We start from the raw sequence: 26,540 nt of genomic DNA, 5'->3' as shown, positions 1-26,540 counted from the left end.
GATATATATACACACACACATATAAAAGCATCCTGCCAATAACGCCACAAATGATGGAACTCCAGCCCAGCCCCACAACCCCCAAAAAAGCAGCCAATAGCCACGCTTTCTTTCCTGTTCTTTAAGTTCTTCCTCTAAAGCTTATACAAACAACTGAGAATACATATAAAAAATATATACATATACATATACACTATATGTACGTTGCTTGTATCACAAATATATCCATAAAAATGTATGTACATAAGAAAATACATGTCCGTATAAAAGCTAAATCTGTTCTATATCATTTTTGGTCCGATCATTTCAATATTTAACTGTGTTCACTAAATATGACTATTTTTTCAAATCAACATTTTTCCAGTTCTTTCACCAAACACCATTTAACCAATTAAAAGAGTTTTAAATCAAACTGTTTTAATAGCACTGTATCACTCAAAACACAAACACAAGCCGTACCCAAAGGGCACCTAACCAGCTACCAATAACCCAGAAACTACGACCTTTACCTGACGGTTTAACAAACTCAGAAGTAGGATACCATATAATGCACAAAAGCAAAAGTGAAATGGCTGCACATAAAATTTTTGTTCTCATATGGATAGGTTACATCAAGGTCAGTTCTGCGGACCCAGTTCCCACGTATGCTGAAAATATCTCAATTACATGCTAAAACCGAAGGTATAATATTAATCAAACAAAGAATAATACATACAGCAGCGAGAAACAAGTAGACACCATCACAGTGTGGCAGCAGTCACCATGCTAATACTACAGGAAGCCAAGGTTTATATAGATGAGTCTGCCTGCCTCTAAAACTCCAAAGTAACAATAACAGGACATCCGCTTCCGAGCACACAGTTTCAAAGAGAAGATAGAAGTCAGATTCCCAACAGCTCTAAGGTGATGCATGCACTCCTGGAAAATTTATCAATTTAAGTGGAAAGTTGGAACCTGCCACTGGGTTTTCTCCTCCATCCCTGAAATATTTCAAACATAAACACAATATCCATGTCAAGTACATATGCAGAGGATGGTAACAGAAAGAAATAAGCAGGGAAAAGAAACAAATAACTCACAAAGGCAGCATAATACACAAAGGTCAATCCCGCGAGAACAACAAATGCAATTTGGAAGACATTATACCTGTAATACAGTGGCAAATATTTAACATGACAATATGTATACGTATATGCTTGATTAGAAAAAGTTCCCCTATAAAATTATGACTCACTTGTACAAATATCTTATTCCACGAAGAGACTGCAATGTGTGGCCAAATATTTCCTGTGCAGCAGTTGCTTGAGCATAGTACCCGAATGCAGTGGCACAAAACTGAATTACACTGAGAATGCAACACAGAATACCATCAGGCAAAGAAAGAAATGTGTCTTGGGCAGTCAAAAATAAACACGTTTCTCTTTTCTTTTCTAAATAACATCAAAATGTGAGTAAAATTGTGTTAGGCTGTTGATGCAGAATAGGTATTAACTATATTCCCTAAATAGAGTAGGAACTGGATTATCATCAAACCTACAATTTATGTAAGAATATAGATATAAGGTAAATAATTTTTGTTTTAAAAAAAGTAGGTGTTTAGTAGCTTTAGTATTTCGTTTATAGTTTAAATCTTTTTAAGTTTTAAGTTTCCAATTGTATTGCCAATAGTTAAATAGGGTTTTAAATTAAAGCATTGTAAATATTTTGTAATTTCACTTCTAAAATCAGTTCAGTTATCAGTAAATTACACGTCGAGAATTTCCTCAATATTCCTAGTTGTAACTTCCAAGAACTTGACACATCAGTTCATCAATTTATTGACTGTTCTACTAGGAGGGTTTCATACACCTAACCGCTTTTATGTTTCGATTATTTTTTCTTCTGATGAGATCCACAGATCTGGAAGTTTGCCAAAAATCTTTTAGGATGTCCCAAGATCGTGTTTCTCGATGTTCAACACTTCAAAACTCGAAGTTGAATTCTCTCCCACCAGGAGCAGATGATCCAGAAACGACATGAAACAGATTTCCAAATAGAATAGGACTGATATTTCTATATAATCTACAATTTATCAGAGTATGGATAAATATTATATTGTTCGTGGCTTCAATATTTTTTATAATTTACAATCTTTTAAGTTACAAGTTGCTATTAGATTAGCATTTTAAATTGAAGCACTATAAATATTTTGCAATTTCACTTTTGAGATCATTCCGGTTATCAGTAAACTACTTTGAGAACTTTCTTCATATTCTTAACTGCCATCAAATTGGTATGATCCTTAAAAATTATTAAACATGATTAAAAAATTCAAGTGCAATAGTTCATCAAAATCCTTAAGTTAAATTAATGTTTTTAAGCATGATAGTTAAATTAATCTTAAAACTCTTAAATAGTTAAGTTAATTTAATTTATCCTATATTGGTTTTTGAAAAGGAAGAAAAGAACTTATTTCAAGAAATGAAAATAACTGAAATTTTCACATAAAAAAGTTATTTTCCCTTTTCAGAAGTTAACAACCAAACAAATAGGTTTTACAAAATTTAAAAATAGAAAAAGGTGTTTTCTTGTACCAAATACAGTTGAATTCTATAGAACTGCCAACATGATTTCACTAGCTATTTTCTCTCGTTGATCTTCCTTTATCTGAGCCAGATGGATTTGGTCCAATTCAAAAGAAGTAGGCTCCATTTGGTACATGAAAGTGATTTTTAGTTTTTAATCCTAGAAGTATATGTATCTCATTCACAAAACCATAGCAAGTAGTTAATAATGATGCAAGTAATAATGAAAATGATGGAATCAAATAATTTTAAAAAGTTATACTTGGTATTCTAAAAAACTATTTTTTATAGAATAACCATTCCATAAATATACAAGTTTCACATACTTCTATGAATAAACACAAATTTAGAAAATGAAACTAAAAAATTGTTTTCATGCACTAAACTGAGCCCTAAACTTCCAGAATTGACCACTTTCTTGTGTCTCCTTGTTTTGATTCACAGGTTCCAGATTTTGCACAAAAAATATTCTCTCTTTGTCTCTAATCATTTTCCTCTCTGTTTAGAGGTGGGTGGCATTTAGTGAGAATCCTGTTGGATAGGAATTGAAAACAAATGGCTGAGAGTGCCTAATTGTTCAGATCTGATCAAAAAGTGATGAGAAAAATTTGAGGGTAGAGACTGTTAGCTTGAGAATTGCCTAACGGCTTGAAAAATTAAACCAAATGTCAAACTGTGGAGTACAAATGGTGGCGGGAACATGGAGGCTACAACGAATTTGTACAATGCCCACAATTGATTTCGCTAAGCGTCTTCGCTCGAGGAAATAGCACGGAAACAAAGATCTATGCCTAAGTGGATCAAGGAAGAGGATAAGAACATTAGATTCTTCTATGGTCTAGCAATTCACCATAGAAGATGCAAGTTAGCTGAGAGGATGGAAATTTAAGGGCAGTGGGGAGACTATGTTAGCTTGAGAATTGCCTAATGGCTTGAAACATTAAACCAAATGCCAAACTGTGGAGTGCAAAAGGTGGTGGGAACATGGAGGCTGCAACGGATTTGTACAATGCCCACAATTGATCTTGCTAAGCTTCTTCGCTCGAGGAAATAGCACGGAAACAAAGATCTATGCCTAAGTGGATAAGAACATTAGATTTTTCTATGGTCTAGCAATTCACCATAGAAGATGCAAGTTAGCTGAGAGGATAGAAATTTAAGGGCAGTGTGGTCTAGGGTGATAATGCGATTAGGGAGGCCTCAAAAGAATTTCGATGATTTATACAGTGATTCTTCATCTTGGAGATCGACATAGATTGGTATTTTATGCCTTGTATGGAAGGGATAGAGATTGGCCCAAAATATCAAAAGACCTTTTTCTGAGGATGAAATTTGGGAAGCCCTACTGAGTGCAAAGGTGAAAAAGAATTTTTATCTTTACTCTAATCCTACTTAGGACAAGTTACTTAGGAAGCATTCTAAATATCTTTATAATTTCACTTTTGAGACAGACTTTAGTTTTTCAATAAAACAATTTGAGAGTTTATCAATTTTTAAGTTGTGAAATGCAATCAAATCCGTTCGTATGATGGTTAGGACTTCTTATATATGATGTCCAAAGGTTGTCTAGGTTTTCATTCCTAAATCTCTATATAGGCAAATAATCCATTGTCCTAAATTAGTTTGGCCATTGCAAGCACACCCTCTAATTCTCTGTTCCTTTGCTTCTGATTCTAGTCTAGGTTTTTTTTAAAAAAAAAATAAGTGCTTCTAGTCAATGTAGCTAAAAAAGTTTTAGGATATCCATGTCATTTCTTGTGTGAGGACTCTATTTGATCAGGGAAGATTCCATATTGTGGCTCGGAAGTATTGGCAGCTAAAAGAATAATAAAGAGGTCCAGGAAACAAAGAAACAAAGAAAGAAATTAATAAAATAAACTAAAGGAGCATAACGGCGCATAAAACAACCAAGACAAGATTCAGAAATCAAAGCAAAGAAGAACCCCACTCCAAAGCACTGGGAAAGGCCATGAGAGCGCTAGGACAGGCATTGAAATGGAAATGCGTAACCATGTGTTTCCACGTCATGCAGCTAACGTGTCTCCTGTGCATTTACAATGCGCACACTGAACTGCCAAGACAGAATCATCATGCCCACCCAGCTGCAGTTGAATGGTGCCAGAAAGCATCAGGAAAGCTCCCGTGGCATAACTACATAGACCTAAGCCCAAAAGCAGTGAACTATTCCAATTGGAATTCTCTTCCTTACTCTGCCTCAGTGATTTATTCCGCTTCTAGATCTATTTTGCTTGCCTAATTTAAACATTAATTCCCCATTTATTCAAACTCTATTTCTAATATTATCTCGGACTTGGATCAAGATTAATTATAGGCTATGTGCATGATATAACTTGGACTCTAATTTTGTATTCTAATTAATTTAAGACTATAGAATATATATCTTATTCATACTTTAACACTTTTATCTCTAAAAAGGTGCATGTATTGACACCAAAATAATCAGAAAGTAAACTCGAAATTTCCAATTTTCCTCTCTTATTTCCTTATGGTATCAGCCATAGTAGCTTGGTAATTTCATCTCCTTTCTCCGTCCTCAATCAGCTGTTGCAACAACGCAATCAGCTCCTACACCTCAAACTTCCTCTGACTGCACATTTTCTATTAAGCTTACTAGCTCAAAGTACCTCATGTGAAAAGGTCAATTCATACTCATCCCAAATATCAAAATATTTAAAATTAAATGGTACATCTTCCCCTCCCTCTCAATTTTTATCTGACCCTTCTACTTGGCATCGAAAGGATCAGATGCTTTTTGATTGGCTTATCTTCTCTGGCACCGAAGATGTCCTTTTACTATGTCATTGAGATGGATACTTCCTATCAAGTATGGAATGGCTTAGATAAATTTTTGGTTCTAGCTACCAAATGATGCAATTACAATTTCATCTGACACTTCAAGAGCTTCAGAAGGAAGATAAGTCAGTCTTCACATACTTGATACTTGCAAAAGGCCAAAATGATTGCTGATGAGCTTGCTGCTGTACGCTGCCCCCTTTCCCCCATCAAGTTCAATGTTCCCATCTTTCATAATCTAGGACAAGAACATCATTCCTCGAGGGCAACCCCTCAAGATAAGTCTAAAACCAGTTTCCTTTCATGAATTACATTGCTACTGCTTGGCTCTTGAAATTCTTCCTAAATCTTCTCCAGAGCCCCCTCATTCAAGCAATGTGACTATTAAGTCTTCTTTTGAGGGGCCAAGCAAGTATTCCAATTCTTCTACCCCTAAAGCTTAGAATTATTCTAAGAAAAAGAACAAAGCCTGTCAAATTTGTCGTCTGTCAATCACACAGCTTATAATGTTAGAGAATGTACAATCCATAACCTAGCATTTCTAATCAAACTTTTAGGTAATACCTTCAAACAGTAAGTCAATGTTGTCTACCTCAATGGCTCATCAATTTTAGGATCCTATCCTAAGCAATAGACATGGTACTGTAGAAAATATAGGAAAATAAATTTGTTTCTTTTTTGTTTTGCTTAGTGGAGAGAATTTCGGAATGGTTATAATCATTTCTGCAATTTCTTCTTCCCATAAATTTGTTAGGAAGATTTGTTAGGAAGTTGTTATTTTTGTTGCTTTATTTTCTATAAATTGTTGCACCACTAAGAATGAAATTAAGACAAGTAGAAGAGGATTTTCCATTCTTCAAACCTTCATGGTAGCAGAACGACTCTGATCCAGGAGAATCATCTCGATTGAGCCGCAGTCAAAAATGGCCTCAGGAGAACTACCGTCTTCTCCACCCGAAATTTCATCGGGCTCTTACCATCCTTCTCCTACCAGTCATGGCTTGATTGAACCATCCTCATCACTCCTCACTAAGCATAAGCTAAATGGTAGCAATTACCTTCAGTGGTCATCGTCAATATTACTCTTCATCCGAGGCAAAGGTCGTAAAGAGTATCTCACTAGTGAACTCTTACCTCCACTGGCGAATGACCCGAATGCTCGAACATTGAATATTGACAACAGTATGGTGATGTCGTGGCTCGTAAGCTCGATGACGCCCGACATCGCTGAAAATTTCCTTCTCTATGATACTGTGCAGGAAATTTGGGAGATAGCTCGGGAACTCTACTTCAGCAAGGAAAATACATCAGCTATCTTCGAAATCGAGTCCACCCTTCACAAACTGAGACAAGGTGAGCTAAATGTAACTTAGTATTATAATCTTCTATCTCAAAGCTGGCAGCAACTGGACGCCTTCGAAGAAAGAAGATGGAACTGTCCTGAGGACGTTAGAAATTTTGGTTCATTTGTGGAGGAGAAACGTATTTTCAAATTTCTACTAGGTTTGAACAGCAACCTTGATGAAGTCTAAGGACAGGTGCTTAGCATCAAACCATTACCTAGCATCCGGGAAGTCTTCTCCGAGATTTGACGAGAAGAAAGCCGAAGGAGAATAATGATGGGCGATGCACAACTCACTCAATCTGTCGAAAACGCTTCCACACTCTCAACGAGAACTCAGGACCTGAGGGGGAAAAAGGTCGGCCTTGATGCGACCACTGCAAAAAACCTAGCCATGTCCGCGACAAATGCTGGAAACTCCATGGAAAACCAGCCGACAAGTCGCCCAGACCAGAAATCGACCACCATGGCAATCACGCGGAAACCAGCCGACAAGTCGCCCAGACCAGAAATCGACCACCATGGCAATCACGCGTCCGCTGGAAAAGCCTCTCTGAGTTCTGTGGAGAGTAACCCCTTTAGCCCCGAGCAGTTGGGAGAACTTTAGAAAATTTTGACCCAAAAAAATTATCAACCTCCCATCAACGCATCAGTGGCACATAAAGATAAAATTCATAGTTTATCTGTGTGTTCAGCAAAGCAGATTTGGGTGGTTGATTCTGAAGCGTCGAATCATATGACTGGAGATGTGTCACAGCTCCAAAATTACAACAAATCTGAAGAAAATATTTCGATTAAAATTGTTGATGGGTCTGTCTCCAAAGTGGCTGGATGTGGCTCCGTAATTTTTCTCCAAATTTGACACTTCATTCAGTCTTTTATGTGCCAAAATTAGACTGTAATTTGTTATCAGTTGTGGGATGTTAGCATACCTCCTCTCTATTCATCCCCCTTGGAACCTGAACCTATCACCAATACTTCACCAAAAACCATACAGAAAGAACTTGAGCTAGTGTCAGGAACAGAAAACACATTTCCTACAAATAATGAGTTATGTGTCTACATTAGAAGGAACAAAAACCAAGGAGGTAAGGCACCTGAATAAGAGAAGGCTTGCCATGAATTTGTCTCGGCTCTAGGTACTTAGAAATTTACAGGTAATGAGACATCTATCCCTGGTACTGATATTTACAATGAATTATCTATAACTTTGAGAAAAGGGACTCGAACATGCACCAAACATCTGATACAGGACTATATCTCATTTGGTAAGTTGTCTTCATAACATCATGCCTTTGTGTACAGGCTAGACAGTAATTTACCAGAGCCAAAGTCTATTCATGAAGCTCTGGAAATACTGGAATGGAAAGCTACCATCCAAGAAGAGATTAGAGCACTTGAGAAAAATGGGACATGGGAATTAAACTGATCTGCCCATAGGAAAGCGTCAAGTTGGATGCAAGTGGGTTTTTACAACAAAATACAATCCTAATGGGAGTATATATCGATATAAGGCTCGCCTAGTAGCAAAAGTCTTTACTCAATCTTATGCGATAAACTATCAAGAAACATTTGCTCCAGTAGCCAAGCATAATACAATCCGGGTATTACTGTCACTTGCTTCTAACCTTGATTGGCCACTCTTTTCAGCTAGATGTAAAGAATGCATATCTGAATGGTGACCTAGAAGAAGAAGTATACATGGATATCCCACCAGAATTTGAACTAATTGATGGTCCTTAAAAAGTATACAGGCTCAAAAAGTCACTATATGGTCTGAAACAATCTCCAAAAGCTTGGTTTGACAAGTTCACAAAAGCAGTAAAACAAGAAGGATATGGAAAATGTCAATCAGATCATACACTTTTTGTTAAACACTACATCTCAGGTAAAAAAACTATCTTGATTGTCTATGTAGATGACATTATTTTGATAGGAGATCACATCGAGAAAATTCAAAGACTTAAAGAATTCCTAACTAAAGAGTTTGAAATTAAAGATCTTGGAATGATGAAATACTTTCTTAGTACGGAAGTAGCCCGGTCAAAAAGGAGAATTTCAGTATCACAACGAAAATATAAGAGACCGGAATGATCGGAAGTAAACCTGCTGACACATCTATGGATCCAACCGTAAAACTTGGATTCAACATCGGTGATTAAAAGATTGATAAAGAAAGGTACCAAAGACTGGTGGGCAAACTCATCTATTTAGCACACACCAAACTTGACATCAGTTTTGCAGTTAGTACAGTGAATCAATTCATGAATCAACCAACTGAGAAGCACATGACGGCTGTATATCGAATTCTGGGGTACTTAAAAATGACTCCAGGTTAAGGATTGTTCTTTTAGAAAACAGAAAAAATGGATATTAAAATCTTCACTGATGCTGATTGGGTAGGATTAGTAACTGACATAAGATTTACATCAGGATACTGTACCTATGTCTGGGGTAATCTAGTAACTTGGCACAGTAAAAAAGGGTCTGTTGTATCTCGTAGCAGTGCAGAATCTGAATTCCGAACACTTACTCATGGAATATGTGAACCGAAAATTTATGATGGTACCTCTATGAAAGTTTGGTGTGATAACCAATCAATCATTAGCATGGCCAAGAATCCAATTCATCATGACCGAACTAAGTATGTAGAAATCGATCGACACTTTATCAAGGAAAAATTAGAAGATGGAACTATTACCCTTATGCATATCTCAACAAATCAACAGGTTGCAGACATTCTAACAAAAGCTCTACCAAGAGGAGTTTTTGATAACATTAGATCCAATCTAGATTTACTTAACATCTATGTAAACTAGATTGAGGGAAAGTGTAGAAAATATAAGAAAATAAATTTGTTTCTTTTCTGTTTTGCCTAGTGGAGAGAATCTCAGAATGGTTATAACCATTTCTGCAATTCCTTCTCCCTGTAAATTTGTTAGGAAGTTGTTATTTTTATTGCTTTATTTTTTATAAATTGTAGCACCACCAAGAATGAAATTAAGACAAGTAGAAGAGGATTTTCCATTCTTCAAACCTTCAGGTACCCTAATGCTGGTGTTTCTCATCATGTTTCTCATCAACTTTATATTGGTAATAGTACAGGTTTGCAAGTTTCTCACTTTGGTTTTTCCTTTATTCCTTGCCCGCGTAGATCTCTAAAGCTAAACAATATTATCCATGTTCACAGCTTATAAAAACTTTTATGTCTAGTAAATAATTTGCCAATAATAATGGTACGTTATGGGAGTTTCATTCAAACTAGTTTCATATTCGTGATCAAGCCACCAGCAGAATTCTACCTCAAGGTTTGACTAAAGAAGACTTGAACAAACTCACTAGCAAGACTCTCCTCATGCCCTCATTAGTGAAAGAGACTATATGGCAAAATGGCATATTTGACTTGGTCACTTTTCACCTATCCTTAAGTTGATCATGTCCAAGTTTCAATTACCATCTAGGAAAATATCCTCTCTGCCACATGTATGTTCATCATGTACATTCAGCGAACAGAGTCAAGGTCATCTTTCTGCTACTCAAAATATATCATCAGAAGAATTAGAACTGGTTCACTTAGATGTATGGGGACTATCTCTTCTAAGTTCCAGTCATGTTTGTAAACATTTCCTTTTATGTGTCGATGATTTTTCTAAATTTACGTGGATTTTTCTGCCTTAAATTTAAAAGTGAGGTGGCTTCAGTTACAGATGGTTCTATTTCAAAGCTTGAGAGACAATTTCATAATAAACTTCTTAAGGTTCAAACTGATGGTGGTGCTGAATTTCAAATCTTGAAATCCTACCTTCACTGCGTAGGGATTGTTCACCCACATACTGAACAAAATGAAAATGTTGAACGGAAAATTAGACATCCCATTGATTGCATTAGTTTGTGCATCAGATATTTAATTCAGTGTTATCGGAGATTCATAAAGGTGGAAGGGAATTCTTTGTACATCATTAGGTCTAAGTTTGGTGTTGAAATTTTGGGCAGACAGTCAAGACTTCTACAGATCCACACAGTGCAAGCCTTTGGAAGAATATCACTACTAGTTGGGAGACACTGTCCCTCCTTTAAGGTGAGGGGTCTTTTGGGAAGAGAGTGTAATTTCGGCATGAATTGATGTGATGAGGGTTTCTCAAGCAATCCTTTCTCACAATTTTATCTTAGGCTCGGAATAAAGATGCAGCAAGCAGGGAATCTATTTTTGATGTCTTCAAGGCAAGAGATTTTGAACGTGGTAACAGCAGAAACTCAATGATTTGCAATGTGGAGGAACTGGATAGTCTCCTCTACCATCTTTTGAAGTGCAGTCTCTCATCTTCAAAAGATGATGTGCCTCTTTGCAACTTGACTCCCAAGGGGTCCTTCGTGGCATTCTATAATTTATCTCTCTTCCTAAACTCCTCACTTGGACTCATCTAGTTTCCCTTGAAGGCTATATGGAAGTTGAAGTTTCAGCCCAGGATTGCCTCTTTCATGTGGGAGGTAGCCAATGATAGAATATTCAGGATCAACAATCTCAGAAAGAAGAGAAGCTTTTGGTTAACAGTTATCACTTATGCAATCGTGATGAAGAATCCCCACTTCACCTTTTGCTACATTGTCAGTTTTCCTATCGCCTGTGGTATACTACCATTGGGTTCTCGGGGCTGAGTTGGGTTATGGCAGGCTCAATGGTCTATGAATTTTGGGCTTGTCAAGGTATTTGTGGTGCTAAGAGAAGGAAGTTAGTTTCTTTAATCCCCTTGGCTACCATGAGGGTGATTAGGAAAGGACTAATAGAGCTTTCAATGATCTCACCCCTTTTGGTAGGATGAAAGACTTATGGTCCCCAAACCCAGAAAATTTTGTTGAGGGGCAACCCTTTTGTTTTTTTGAAGATTAAGGGGACATTGTTGACATCTTAGTTAATATGTAATTGTAGATTTTTTACATGGGTGTACCCCCTTGGTAACTTGTAAATACGATCATTTTCTTCTTTTAAAAAACTCCATTAGCTACTTCAGACCAACCACCAAGTTTTATTTATTAATTTTTCTTGAGTTGAAATAACACCAAGTAGTTGAAGTTGTTTAGAAGTAGCAAAGGATGAAGAACTAATGGCAGTATTATGAGAAGAAAATGACTCTAAAAAGTGTGGCTGATGGCAATTAAAGGGTGACCATATTCTACAGTTCAAGGTGACTGCATAGTTTGCACACAGCTGCATGAAAGAAGCAATTCTTTCTGCGAAAATATAAAACACAATAAATCATTCTAATTATATCTATCATTGCGTACAATCTAAAAAGAAAAAATCAACGAGTCCAAAACTAAGATCATAAACAAAGCCTTAATCCCACAGATGCAGTTGGCAGAACTATTAACAGGTGTTCAAACAAACTGTTGAAGAAGCAAAATCTGGAAGCTTCAAAGAACTATGGTAGATGACAAGATCGTAACTGATTGTTATATAACTTATGTCAGGAACAACAAATACTTCCTTTTGAAAGGATAGATCAAAGAAGAAATAAAAAATACAATTATGTGCAATTATGTCTAATTAGGTATTAATAATTGTAAGCTGTATTATGTGCAAAATATTATGCAGATGATTTAATTGAAGGATAAGATGGATGAGGATAAGAAAGATAGTTACTTAAATCCGGAAATTAGGATAAAATTCCAGAATAACTACCAATAGCTACTTCCTCGATTTGTACTAAATCCCATGGCTGTAAATGGAAGAGTATATATGGAAATCTTATCGAACTTTGAATACTTTCTTAATCAAGAGACCATGGAGTTCTCTCTAACAAGCCCCTACAATTATTCAAAATAGGTAAGGGAAGGAAAACTAAAAACACTCAAAAGTTTCTGCAGATTTTCATGTTAATCGCCCCATAGTTAGACCCTTCAGCAAGGATCTTCACAACTCACCTATCCCAATTGAACAAAACAATCAAAAGTTTTATTTCTTAAATTTAAATTTAAATAAAAATCACTCTCACCTGATGGAGCATAGGAGAATAAGTCCCACATTGAAAAGAAAAGAGTTCATTAGAGTGGCTCCCCACCTGTAAGTGAATATATTGAATGAATGAGCAAGCATATATCAATAAGAACCAAAAGACTGCCACCACAAAGATAATTACTTCATTGGATGAATTGTAATGAAAACTAATCTGAGCCCAAGCATCATCGCCCCAGCTATGACTGCAAGTAGAAGGTAGAAGCAGAAAAAAGCAAATGCTGCAGTACCCAGAAGACCTAGGGTGGTTCCAAAATATGCAAGCCAAATTAGATTAAAAAATTTAATAGAAAAAAGAGGAAATATAAAAACATTAAACCATACAGCAGAATTCAAAATATTACCCCAGACATCATCCAGCTTGATGAAAACCTCATTCAACAAAGGAGAAAGAGGAGGATCAACCAATAGATAAATGATAATATGAGCAACCCAAGCCACTGAAACAATCAACCTGTAAAGAAGCAGGGCGCAGATTGTAAGTCAAGAAGTTGTTCAAAAAAGTACCACGCATGATTCACACTTTATTTCCATGTGAAAGTTTAAAATCATCTTCTAGAATAAACAATTGTTTCCAATGCCATGTGCAGCAACAGAGAATTCCGATGAATTAGAGGAAGATAATAGAAGTAGAAGTGCTCACTACACATGGATCTTATCTTAGACCACTTAAACATATACTGAATAACCATTTCATATTTTCCAATATCACAGTCATCATCCTTTCCATGATTTTGAACTCTCATTGATATCAAACTTTTTTCAGTAGCTGCTCATTGTTCCACCAAGACAAATGCATAATGTTAATCATGTTATTTTACTAATATAAAATACTATATCTCCACAGGAAGAGTGAGAAATGGATTGAAAAACCAGATATGGCCTGACTAAATTCTCAAATTTATGTTAATATGAAGTTTTCTCTGTGTCATTATACCCAAAACCCAGCACTTACCCTAAGATTCCCAGAACAAGCTTTGCCAAATACCCAAGAACAGTCAAAGCCCAGGCAGTCTCTGCCTAAAAGGAGAGGAAGAAAAGAATATCAGTAATTGAACAAGACCAAAAATGTAAAGCTGCAATTCATTGTACTTAAAACTGTTGACTCGTTTTTATCATTACCTTTTCTCCTTGAGGGTACATCTCTTCTAAAAGTTTTACATCTTCCTCCAACTGAAGCAACTCCTGTAGGTAAAAAATTAAGGAAACAAGTTCAATCATCATAATGGAAATCAATAAGCATACCAACCAGATCTCCACCATGAAGTAAGGTATCAGTTACTAATGAGGAATTAGTTATTAATTCTAAAAGCTATATTCTAGAGTCTGAGCTGAGAAAGTGTCTCAAAATAAACCCATTAACCAAAGAGGAATATGAGTCAACAATCCTGTATTTGTATAATATAAAGGGCAGGTGCACGCATACATGCAACAGGATAAAAAAAAAGGGACGAAATTCCATGAATTTACCCCATCCTCTCGCCCAAACTTAAACTGTTTAGATTAAAATATAATAGAGTGAATATTATCTGATCAAGTGCAAAAGCGGCAATCGAAGTAAGACCTTGCAGAAACATGATAAATTTCTGAAACTCACAACTTAAACCAGGACCTCTCAAGATCCTTACAAGAAGTGACATAAATAATATGTACAACAAATCCATTCTCGGAATACAAAAGAAACTCCAAATGCAATTAGCAAAATTTTACAATTTCACACTACCTTTTCCACTGATTTCACATTTTTGCGCCATTTTCTGCCCTTAGCACCACCTCTTTCTTCCTGATGAAGAGCATCAGCTGCTTTCTTCAATTCTCTAGCTTTTTTCCCCAACTCAGTTGCTTCCTACAAAAATATCGAAGGACATTTCCCATGACTATCTAACACATAATTTCATATGGCACAGGACAAGGCAATGACCAAGCACCTTAATATATTGGGAACGAGTTATAACAGCTTTTGGACGCCTGATAAATGAAAATATAAGTCCGAGTGGCAGGCAAGCAATACCAACACCACCAAAAATCTGCAAGATATCTAGAGAATAGTGAGTAGTTTCTCCAAAGATAAAAAAGGTTGAGACAATTACAAACTACCTTATGCTTTTTCCTAGAAAATGTAAGTGAGATATGTCTCCCCCAACCTCAACCAACCCCAAATAGTTGCTACTGGACTTCAACACCATAGCCAACATTTTAAACGATTGTTACAGGCAATGCCAAAGTAATAACAATAACATCTTACCTTTAAAAAGTGCAAGTACATCCAATACAATATATAGATTCAAAAACCGAAATTAAGGTTTCCAATAAATGGCCATAACATTTCTCCCAAAAGGAAAAAAAAGAAAAAAAGAAGGAAATGGTCATACTGAGAAAAGCACGGATCCAACAATAGTAGCAAGAGCAACAACATATTCAGGAAAAGTAGTGCGCATTGTCCATGTTTTCTCTGATGAAGGAGAAGCAGCAAAGGCAGAGCACTGTAAGCAAAAAAGGAAGAAAAGATAACAGACACCAAATGGATCAGCTCAAGGATGGCTACTTATGACAAACCAGATGATAAGCTGACATCATAGAAGTAAGCATTGATAAAAAGTAGAAAATAGATAAATGGAATCATAACCTGGCCACTACCACTGCTAATACATGGTCGAGTACTAGAAAACTCCCAAGTAGTAGGAAAGGAAGTTGTGGCTGAAGAGAGGTGCCTAACAGTAAAGTCCACCTTCCCAATTAGACCTAAAACACCATAAAAGATCCAGTGAGATGGAAAACATAAGAGCTTTATATCTATTGTAGAGAATACACATGTTTTCAAGCAAAAGAATTTGGTAACAGATATCTTATTGGATATGGAAGACATCTTTGATCTTTCATTGTTTTCATTGTTTACTATATTTTCTAGTTAAAACATCGAAGTAATTCAAGTTTTCTTTTCCAAAGAAAAAGCATAGTATTAACAAGAACAAAGAAAATGTAACTGTATACACAAGTTTTATGAGTCTATCAACATATCAACCAAGTACTCTAAGTCCTCCCTGCTGTAAAGAGGATGGTTCTTTACCAAAAAAAATAAATAATAAGAGTTCGGGATCAAGAATCCTTAATGCTAACAAAAGAACAGTCAATGCCCTCAAAAACTCTTCTATTTCTTTATTTCCAAAAAATCATAGGATGACCAGAGTGATAATTCCTAAAGTCTTGTTATATCTTTTATCCCTATGGATGCCTCCATACATTCTATTTCCAGCATCCCCCATTTACTTCAATGCCATGCTTTTAAGCACAGTTTCTTAACGCTGTTCTAGCTTGAACCCCAGGGGGCTTGAAAGAACATCAGTCATGTCGGTTTAATGGTTCTGGGAGTGCTCAATAGTAGCTCTTTAGAGAGATTCTATGTGTCATATATCTATTTTTTTGAAAAACCTATCTCTTCCCTCCCTTGCTCTTATCTAATCTAAGCCCTACAGTTTCTTGGATCCCAAAAGAGTTCTGGCTTATAGGCAAGGAGGGGCATAGCGGAAGACCAACCCAATCTCGACAAAGAAAGAGAAAGACAAATAACTTAATCAAAAACATCCTTTACGAAAGATGTTTAAGAACACTAAAGTAAGTCGTGATCTTATATACGATACCACTGGTCAAACTAGATCGTTGGCCCAAGCTATGGAAACTCCCCAGTTTTCATGCTCTTTGGTCATTCTTTTATTCACCCCGTAGAATTATAAGCCAAAACCCAAAGCCTATAGGAAACATGGCACGAAAGAAGGAGGTATGATAACTTTGCTTCTCTCGTACAAAAGAGACATTCATTCACAATGGTCTTCACCCTCTTGATCAAGTTGTCTATGGTTAGGATGCAATCTCTTGGCTCATCCCAAGCAAAAAAAGCAACCTTGGGAGATGCTTTGATTTCTGTATCAGTTTCAGTGAGAACTCTCCTAAGGTCCTTTTCGCATGTGGCCAAATGGGAGGCTGAAAAGGTCCTTTCAAGCTAAGTTTCCACATTGGCTCATCCGCAGCTTCAGAAAGGCTTCCTCTTTGTGATAGACATTGGATTAAACTGGCATACTCACTTACCTCCGAATCATTGAGTTTCCTCGTCAAATGCACCAACCAACCCCCATTAACCCTTGCAAAAGAGAAGGAATATGCCACTATGATGCTCTAACTTTGCCCCTTTCCATCCATTCATCCGACCAAAACCTCACATTTTAACCAAACCCCTGCTCTTTGAAGGTTCCCTGCTAAGCTTATTAAAAATGCTCTGTCTTTTGATGTAATTTCAAGTCAACCTCCATGCAATAAATCCTGAAACTCTTATTTTTCAATTCCAATCTTCTTCCATAATCTGACACCATAAGTCTCAAAATTTTTGGGAGCCGCCCCAAGTTGTCAATGCCAAACTTCGCTCTAATCACACTCCTTCGAAGGTCACCCTACTCAGTCATGAATCTTTAGAGCCACTTTCCTTACAAGGCTTTGTTAAACTCTAACATTGACCTAATACCTAGGCCACCCCTCTCATATAGGACTTTAACTAAACTTCATGCCATAAGTGATAACTCCTCTTCTCATTTGAGCCACCTCATAGAAAGCTACATTAGATAGCTTGTAACCTCTTTGACCAAACTTATTGGAATGGTTAGGATCGATAGGTAGTAAATAGAGATGTTTGCAAGTGTATTCTTTATGAGTGTCAATCTCCCCCTTTTGGATATAAATTCCTCTTCCGTCCTACAAGTCTTTGAATTTGGCACCCACGGGTAAGTCCAAATACTACATAGGAACTGCAGCTTCTTTATTCCACAAGTCTTTGAATTTGGCACTCAGGAGGAAGCCCAAAAGTAGCATAGGAACTGCAGCTTCTTTATTCTACAAGTCTTTGAATTTGGCACCAGGGGTAAGCCTAAATGCTACATAGGAAGTGCAGCTTCTTTATTAAAGTTTTTCAAATCAGAAAACCTTGTTTTATTATACTGAAGAAAGCTCAACGAAATCAAATTGTTCTTTGTTCCATTTTCTAAAAACTCTATAGTGAACCTTTTTTAAGTTCTTACACAAAACTATGAAGACTATCAATTATGAAAAAACAGAAAATGAGAAAAGCTAGAAAAAATTTCCTACTAAAGGACTATCGAAGAAATGAACAACAAAATCGAAGCTCTTCACTCAACAATGATAAAGACCACTAAATGCCACTTAAGGATTGATATAATGCATTCTTGCAATCATAATCACAACAGCTCAGTCAGTAGTTAGTCACCACCCTTCAAACAATTAAGTTCACGACATGGTACTGATCAAGGTAATTAACTTTCTTGTCTCAGATCATAAAAAGCTTAATGACCTTCATATGGCATGTCAACAAAATACCGTAGCTACTCCTAGCCGTATCACCTTGCAGCTAAAATTCTTTCAAAAGTAAAAATTTTGGGACTTAGTACTAGAGAGAGAGAGAGAGAGAGAGAGAGAGAGAGAACAGAAATTAATAACAAGATGAACTAACCATATAAAATGCCAAGGACAAGCGCGCAAACAATTGCCGTCGTCACCACCCACAACAAGGCGCTCTTTATTCTCTTTCCCACGCTCCTGCAACCCAAAACCTCACATCAATTACTACACTTCGATTCTCATGTAACAACAAAATACGTATAAAAGTATAAATACACGCATTATAACAGTGCACGTGTACGTCGATGCAAGCGCGCATATATGAATACGAGAAAAATGGTAATAAAACCCTAGTAATACGTACTTGTCCTGGTCGCCTTCGTAGTAAAACATAGCGAAGGGAATAATGAAGAAAACAAGCACAGCGTCAACTATGTAGACAGCGAGCCACAGATCTTTCATTGGCAAGGTGAGATTACAAGCGCCATTGTATATCGCATGCCTACAAGCCTGCCGATTCGCTACGTCAGCTGGTAACATCAGGATGGAAATTGCAGCGATTGACAGCCCCAAAACCACAACGATTTTGGGAAAGTACGCCTGGTTGGCATCATCTGGGTGCTGGAAATTGACGAGGAGGTAGACATTGAAAAGAAATACAATAACGCACACAACTATAGCGACAATCACGAGAGCGAGATTAAAATCGCCCATCGTATAAGCTCTCGACTCGAACCGATCGAGAGATAAAGAAGGAGTAAGTGGGAAAATAGGGTTCTTTGGTTAAAATCTGATAGATCTGCCCTTGTTGATTTTCGAAAACCAGAGAAGAAAAGGAGGAGAGAGAGAGAGAGAGAGAAAGAGAGAGAGTTTTGGCTCCGGTGAGGGGTCGAATGGAGTGTTGATGGATGAAATGACTATATTACCCTTATTAATTAATTTATTGATGGGTGAAGTTAACGATGGAGATCAGTTGCCTAAGAGGTTTAAGTGTAATTTGATATTGATCCTTGCAAGTATGAACAGCCTGTCCCAGAGTTGGATTGTAAGAATTAGAGAATAGCTCGTATTCTCCGCGTCGTCGAAGCGGGATTCATAAAGAAAAATGGAATGGTTGAAACGGCGGCGTATGACTTGTTCTCAGGGTTTTCTTTTTTTAATTTTTGTTGAAAATTTATATTTGAGATTTTAGTTAACTTATATTTTATTATTTAATTGTTGCATTCATATTTACTTTTTTTTTTTATTTTGATAAAATTAATTTTTTATTAGATTGGGAAAAATAAAGAAAAATAGATAAAATGGTGAGATGTTCACTTTTTTCACTTGTTTAAGTAAAAAATAATGAATTGTGAGCATCTAAATTATGATTTTAAGGTGTATAAAAATTAAGAGAAAATAAATGACTTAAAGAAAAGTTATTCTATCCTTAAAAGTTAATTTGATATTCTATTACTTAATTGCATTATTGACTATTTCTGGTAACAAATTATTTTTTTCATTTTATAAAGTTAAACTAAATAAAATTATAATAATTTTTTTAAAAAAGATTTTAGCTATCCAATCAATCCGAATATTTTTTTCTTTCTTATAGAAACTATTATTGCCTTTTATTTTTTTGTCTCTATATTATTTCACTAATTTTTTTTACTATATATAATGTGAATACATATTTGAGCATCTCTAGCAACTAATAACACTTATTTATTATGTTCAATTAAGTAACTAATGTTTTTAATAATTTTTAGTTGATAAATTTTGTTAAGTGTTTATTAAACATAATTATTTCTTTTGTTACGTGGTAGGTCATGTTATAAAAAATTACCACATAAATTCTTATATTATCATTAAATTACCACCCAATTTCTAAAACTTATATAAGTATTTAGTATAGACGCATTATAAAAAAAATAAATTTCTACAAAAATAAAGTATTTGAAAAGCTGAAAGATTATCTATAAATAATGAATTATATGAGACTATTAACAGCTAGATAATCGAAAAAACAATTAAAGCGAGACAATAGTCAATGATGGAATCAAATTTATTGATGAACTACATGAGAGTATTAATAGTAAAATAATCAAGAAAAAAATCAAAGCGAGACACACAATGAATAATCAAATTCATTGTGTGTCTTTAACTTTATTCTTGATTTGAAAACATCTTTAACTTATTATGACGACAATCAAAATGCTCTCACTCTAACTGTACATTCTCTAATCTCTTTATTAATCTTTGTGATGTGTCATTGTTGTCTAATGATATTCTTAACATCTTATTTAATATTTATTTCTCATGGAGTTCATAAATCATAAGCATCATTCTCTTATTCATTTCTTTTTTCTCATTTTGTTTCTTGGATATCTTTTTATTTTTAATTTTATTTTTCCTATTTTTTTATCTTATTTCCTTGATGGGTACGGTCTTTATTCTTTCATGTGATTGTTGACAATTAATATCATTTTTTTAGAAATATTTAAAATGATAAAAGACATTCATTTGTCGCTCAGTAGGTGATTTTATTTCATGATTGTTTCTTATAAGCACCGAGAGCTTTTATTATATTATATATTATCAAATTTATCTAACCAGTGATTCACTTTATTTTGTCTGGTCAAATTTGTCTCTCACAAATAAGTCAGTTGATTCTTAAAACTTCAACAAGGCATCAAATTCCTGAACAAAAACATAGGAGGATTAGGAAAATATGATATAAAAGGAATAAATGTATAATACTTCATAATACATTGTAAAATAATTGAAAATGTCTTATCAAATACATTAATGTAAGTAAAGAGTTCGTCTTTAATTTTTGATGTTGTAGGTGTACGGGTCAATCAAAGGAATGATTATAGAAATTGAGAAAGATTTAAGGTCTAAACACTAGATGATCATTCATTAAGTATCCGTACATCGACATCAATTAATTTTTTTTTCAATGATTATCTGCATACAAGGTATATAAAGTTCCAAACAAAAAATTAGACATCTTCTTAGGAACATTCCACAGTTCATTGAGTCCGTTTGATATAGATCAATGAAATCAATTGCACTTTGAGCTTGGGGTTAAAAATAACTTAAATGAAAGAAACAAGACTGAGTTGGTTAGATTTTAAAGGCAGTTTGACAAAAATAGGCTCCACATTGTTGTCAAGTCATATCACATTTAAATTTATCATCTTTTTTTTCTTTTCCATTATCTTCTTTTTCTTTTTAATTACAATTTAACTTTTATCATGCAATTGGCTTAATTATTTCTCAAAATATGAACAATTTTTTTAACTAACCCATAATCCATAAGTGATAAGAACTACAAAACTACTTATTTATCAAAATATCAAGAAATTTCACTTGATATGAATCAAGTTCATTAAGCCATTTTTATACAAGATCTTGAAGATATTTGTCTTAGTAAACCACAAAGCACTTAAGTTGTTAGGATCCCTCAGATCATGACTCAAAAGTGGGTTTTTAATAGTATAGGTGTTTTTTTTTCTCATCTTATCTAAAGAATTAAGTAACCCCATATCATTCATGTCTTAGATTTTGTACTTTGCTATTAATAAATGGTGTATAATGACCCATTATTCCTCCATTGAAGTCATAGTTGGCATTTGGTCTTATTAGCAAGATAGTTGATAGAGATCAAGGTAGCACAAATCATAATACGCCGCATGAGAGCTCACTGCCATATAGGAGCTCACCACCACATAATAGCATAAGGCCACAAGGGAAATCATGACTACATGAGCTTCAGAGATCACAATTACATGAAAAGAGATCAAGATACAACTCATAAAGAAGCTCGTCAAGCCACAACTCGTGAGGAAGCCTATCCACATGGGGGTGACCATAGATGGACCAAACTCAAGAAGCACTTGGGCTGTATAGATAAAATATCATTATGTCAAGTGGACCTATCATAAGATCATGGGTTAAGAAACTCAAGCAAGACATTCAAATGTATGTTCAATGATGGATCCATTAAAAAAGAATTCATGGAACAAATTTAGAGGGCCTTAAAAGATGGAGGTCGAATCTATTAAACCAACGGGAAAGGCAACCAACCACTCCCTTACAAATCATGAACTCTCGACCAAATTGATCCATAAGGATTCTTAATGTTTTTCAATTCATCATAGTCAGCCAACAAGAAGTCCTATAACTCATGATGTTCGTTCAAACCTTCTACAAACAATCAACCATTATTATCCTTAGGAGGCCCTCTCTCAAGAAAAAAATTATTAACTAATCTCAAACTTTTGTTTTTTAATGGTATTGTTTTGCTAAGCATTTTATCAAAGAAAGTAGGATTAGTGAAACTCCTACATAAGAAGTATCCAACTTAGGGACAAATCATTTTTAAAAGGAAAGAGATGATGTGAACATGGATTTGGACCATAAAGAGAAGACTCAATCCAAAGGAAGAGAAAAACAAGCCCAACAATAATGGTTCTTACATCTTAATCCAAGTGGAAGAGGGAATCAAGCAAAAAATGTAAGAGCGTATGGTCATAAAGAGAGAGATCTTCCAAACCATGAAAATGAAAAATTCCCATGAGATTTTCCTTTCTAATCTCACGAAAATCTTCCTCTTTAAGAGGAGTGATCGACCAAAGGGGAAAAATATCTTTTAAAACCACAAAATATGTTAAGAAAGGAAGACTCTTCAAAGAACCAAATCGGGCGGAAAAAGAAAGATTTAGGTGGCTATAATGCTCTTTTAATGGCCAGCTCTAAACTTCAATTCATTCTTCCCCTAATTCTTCTACAATTAATTAAGATCATCTCTATTTTAAAAAAGAGATCATATCTATCATATTTTAAAAAATAATCTTTTTAATTGTTGTAATTTTTTTATTATATTCTACATTTATTTTCCTATATAATTTTGTCATTAATTTAGGAGATTGTTTTTTTTTATTCATATGGCTTACGCTATAAATAGGTCATCAATTGACAGATTCAAATTCAATCAATATATTACAAAGTTTATTTCAACTAGTAAGATATCTTCAACCTTTTTGTTGAGGAAGGAGTTGGATCAACCTATTAAGGTATGCCTTGTGATGGTTTTTCCTATTCATATTCTTTTAATTTCCCAAAGATCTAAGTTCCTACCACTTTATTGATAGTGAGTTAAGTAATGAGAGTTTTCATAGGATTTTAAGTCTTTGATGCTTTATGGGAATTGTGTGAGTTTTATATCACACCATTGATCTTGGGTTTTGCATCATGAACTTTATTTGATTGATTATTTAATAAATGTAACATTTATAAAAGGGCTTATTTATAGGCAAAATCAACGAGAGTTTTAATAGAAAAAGATTACTTTAAAGTATGACTCTTAGCTAATAACAAAGACTTCTTGATAACAACTATTACTAGGTGATAAGACCATAATTTACACATGACTAAATACATTTTAAATACTCTTTACTCTTGGACGAAAGAAGGATAAATTGTAAGGACTATTAAGTGATGTGAAGTTGTCTATCTTATAGAAGAGTGCCTCAGTAATGACTTTTAACTTGATAGGAATTTTGGTTTTTGTAGATAAGTTAAACTCCAACCAAGCTGTTGTAGTAGAAGAATTCTTATTTTTTATTAGATTGAGGATGATAGGTTAAAAATCTTCCATGGAGAGCGATCAATTTTCAAGTGTAATACATGAGATCTAAAACTAAGCATTTCTGTATAGTAACATTCTCTTTTCATATTGTTCAATCCTTCATTTCTTTCGGACTTTATGGAGTTTTGAGTTGCTGTTGATCTTTGAATACCTATTCAGGTGATAACATTTCAAAGTGTAAAATTCTGACAACTTAAAAGAATAACAATTCCTATAGCCATCATAAGTTACACACTTATCATACTGCTAGACTCTTCCTAATATGATGTGACTAGCATGTATAGACATAACATCACAACGTACTTTATTAGTATATCACTCAATAAAAAAGAAAACTAATCATGTTTTATCATGGTCACCCTTTTCTTATATGGCATGTTTAGAGCACATTTACACTTTACACTTAATTAAATAATAAAAATTAATTTTTATTAATATGTAGAGTGCACAGAAGCCCTTACACCCCTTAAATAATGTACATAAGATATAGTACAATACGAGGCTCTAAAAGTTTTCTTTTCTTACAATACAAAAGTATAAACTGTTAACCTAATCTCTGACTTCTCACTTCTCTTCTGTCACATACTATTCTGCAATGAAATCCTCACTAGTTAAAAAATGATGAGGGATAAGATACACTATCCCAAGTAAACAGATATTATGACACAACTAAATATATGTAATATATAATACCATCACACACATCAATGAAACACATTTACCACATTTTTAAAATCATATCAAGAACTATCTTGTACCAGATCACACAGGAAACACAGGATACTGTATACCTGTACTAGATCACACAACAAATACAAGATACACAAATCTCTTGTACAATTGTACCAGATCACACAAAAAGTATATTCCATCGTACATTTGTACCAAATCACACAACAAGTACAATGTATCATACATTTACACTTGATTACACAATAAGTATAGTGTATCTAGATCTCATACATGCTAGATCACACAATAAACACCCATCACTACATTATACAATGTTTTTCATTTCATAAAACCATAATTGTTTTTCATAAAATAAGTGTCAAAATATACTAGTGTCATATGCCATAACATATACTTACCTCGAGTCTGATGTAATTAATTAAAATTCTCTTTATTATGACATAATCTCCCCCTATATTTTCTCTAGTCACTGTGATAGAGCCTCCCATTATAAATACTTTAATTATCTCTTTTTACTTGGGCAAAGTCCCCCCTTATATTTTTTTAATTTTCTCTAATCAATCCAATAGAGTCTCCATATAGATTTCGTCAATTTCCTACCAAACTTTCAATAACATTTCCCCTTAGAACACACTCAAAAATATCTTTATTATAGGTAAAGTAATTCCCTTGAAAAGAAACTCGAAACTACATATCTTGCAAAACACGCTACTTTAACTCCGGCAGAGTCCCGACTTAATTTCCAAGCTTTTTTTTCTCAAAAATTCAACAATGTCTCATGATGTTTTTTGAGAAACTTCTAACCTAAAAAATATCTCTTGCATCACTCAAACATCATCCTTAAAATTTTAATAGAAACGAAAATAAAATAAAGGAGAAAAACTTAACTTAAGCTCGCGATGTAACATCTCAATACCTAGTGGGGTAAAAGGGAGTCTGATAACAGAAACAGATACGAGTGTAAGTAATAAAATATTTGTGCAGCGAAAAATAGAATCCTTTATAACAAAATCAACAGTTTATTTTACACTTGAGGTCAAGAATTTTGCTATCAAAATATGAATATACAAAAGTATAAAATTTACTTCAATCATTACAAAATGTCTCATCAGGGCGCTAACAAAATAAAACACTCGTAATCATCCTAAGGATCCATGAAGGGATCCAAACAAGCTTCAAGGGGCAACCTAACGATCGAATCATCACTTCCATCATTTGAAGCGGTCATAGATATCCATGAAGGGATCCAAACAAGCTTCAAGGGGCAACCTAACGATCGAATCATCACTTCCATCATTTGAAGCGGTCATAGATTAGGGTGAATTCCATATAACTCGATAAGAAAAATAATATTAAAACTACATAGCTAAGGTTTATAAAGTACATTAAATTAAAATGTCTTTTCTTAATTGAATAACTTATCTAAGAGGTTCATTGTATGATGAGCTTATTTCAAATGTTTAAAAAGGACTTTTATGTTTTCTTAAAAAAAATATTTAAACATCATTAACATAATAAACAATAAAGGCAAAAGGGAAAGATAATTAAGTCATAATCAGACATTGAAAATAAACTAGTTGAACCAACCAAGAGTACAATAAGATTAGGATAAAATAAAAAAATAATCATAAAAGATCACCATAGAGTATCAACAACTGTTCTAGTCATGTTTGTGTTTTATTTATGTCTTTTATCGACCTCCGCGCAAAACTGTTCCAACATATATCTACTAAGGGCTTAGGGAATTCCCAACTACCACTATGAATGGCCAATTAGTTTAATTTTCATATTGGGTATAATCTATGACCACGGTCTTACTTGGCCATTTTGGTCCTATATATCACATTATGAATCCATTCTCGTTAGAGGGAACACCAATCTCATTCATAGGGTGTTCACCAACATTTTTAGATATAGAATAGGGAGAGATAGAAACCCCTTAGAGATAACAGTTAATCAAAATTTTCATTCTTTTCTCTTTCTTATTCCGTGTTCATTCATAAGAATCACATGTCTAGAACCTGGTTGGGGATCTAATCACATATTTGGCACAAGGTCCATTTCACCCAAACTTGACCT

The 26,540-nt window shown here is 34.6% G+C and overlaps 1 protein-coding gene across 1 annotated transcript; it reads right to left on the bottom strand.

Annotated features, from left to right (window-relative positions):
* Nucleotides 1–545: 545 nt before the first annotated feature.
* LOC110820943 (LMBR1-like membrane protein) lies at nt 546–19,160 on the bottom strand. Its single transcript, XM_022050585.2, has 14 exons — nt 18,498–19,160; nt 18,246–18,331; nt 15,360–15,475; nt 15,106–15,216; nt 14,662–14,760; nt 14,457–14,579; nt 13,856–13,918; nt 13,689–13,753; nt 13,078–13,187; nt 12,858–12,972; nt 12,714–12,779; nt 1,235–1,345; nt 1,080–1,146; nt 546–980 (listed from the first exon to the last, which is right to left on the bottom strand). The coding sequence occupies exons 1-14, from the start codon at nt 18,845–18,847 to the stop codon at nt 936–938; spliced, it is 1,527 nt and encodes a 508-aa protein (XP_021906277.1). The 5' UTR covers nt 18,848–19,160; the 3' UTR covers nt 546–935.
* Between the last annotated feature and the right edge of the window lie 7,380 nt (nt 19,161–26,540).

The sequence above is a fragment of the Carica papaya genome, chromosome 8 (genome assembly GCF_054855325.1).
Source record: "Carica papaya isolate Zhongbai chromosome 8, ASM5485532v1, whole genome shotgun sequence".
NCBI classification, from domain to species: Eukaryota; Viridiplantae; Streptophyta; class Magnoliopsida; order Brassicales; family Caricaceae; genus Carica; species Carica papaya.
The sequence above is the reverse complement of the archived record's forward strand: the minus strand, read 5'-3'. Positions and strand labels throughout refer to the sequence as shown.

Excerpts from the sequence above, each read along its gene's own strand:
- LOC110820943 (XM_022050585.2), bottom strand. The coding sequence starts at position 18,847 with ATGGGCGATTTTAATCTCGCTCTCGTGATTGTCGCTATAGTTGTGTGC. Across the intron at positions 13,754-13,855 it reads TGTACCCTCAAGGAGAAAAG|GCAGAGACTGCCTGGGCTTT; the intron begins GTAATGATAAAA and ends CTCTCCTTTTAG. Across the intron at positions 13,188-13,688 it reads CTTGTTCTGGGAATCTTAGG|GTTGATTGTTTCAGTGGCTT; the intron begins GTAAGTGCTGGG and ends GCTTCTTTACAG.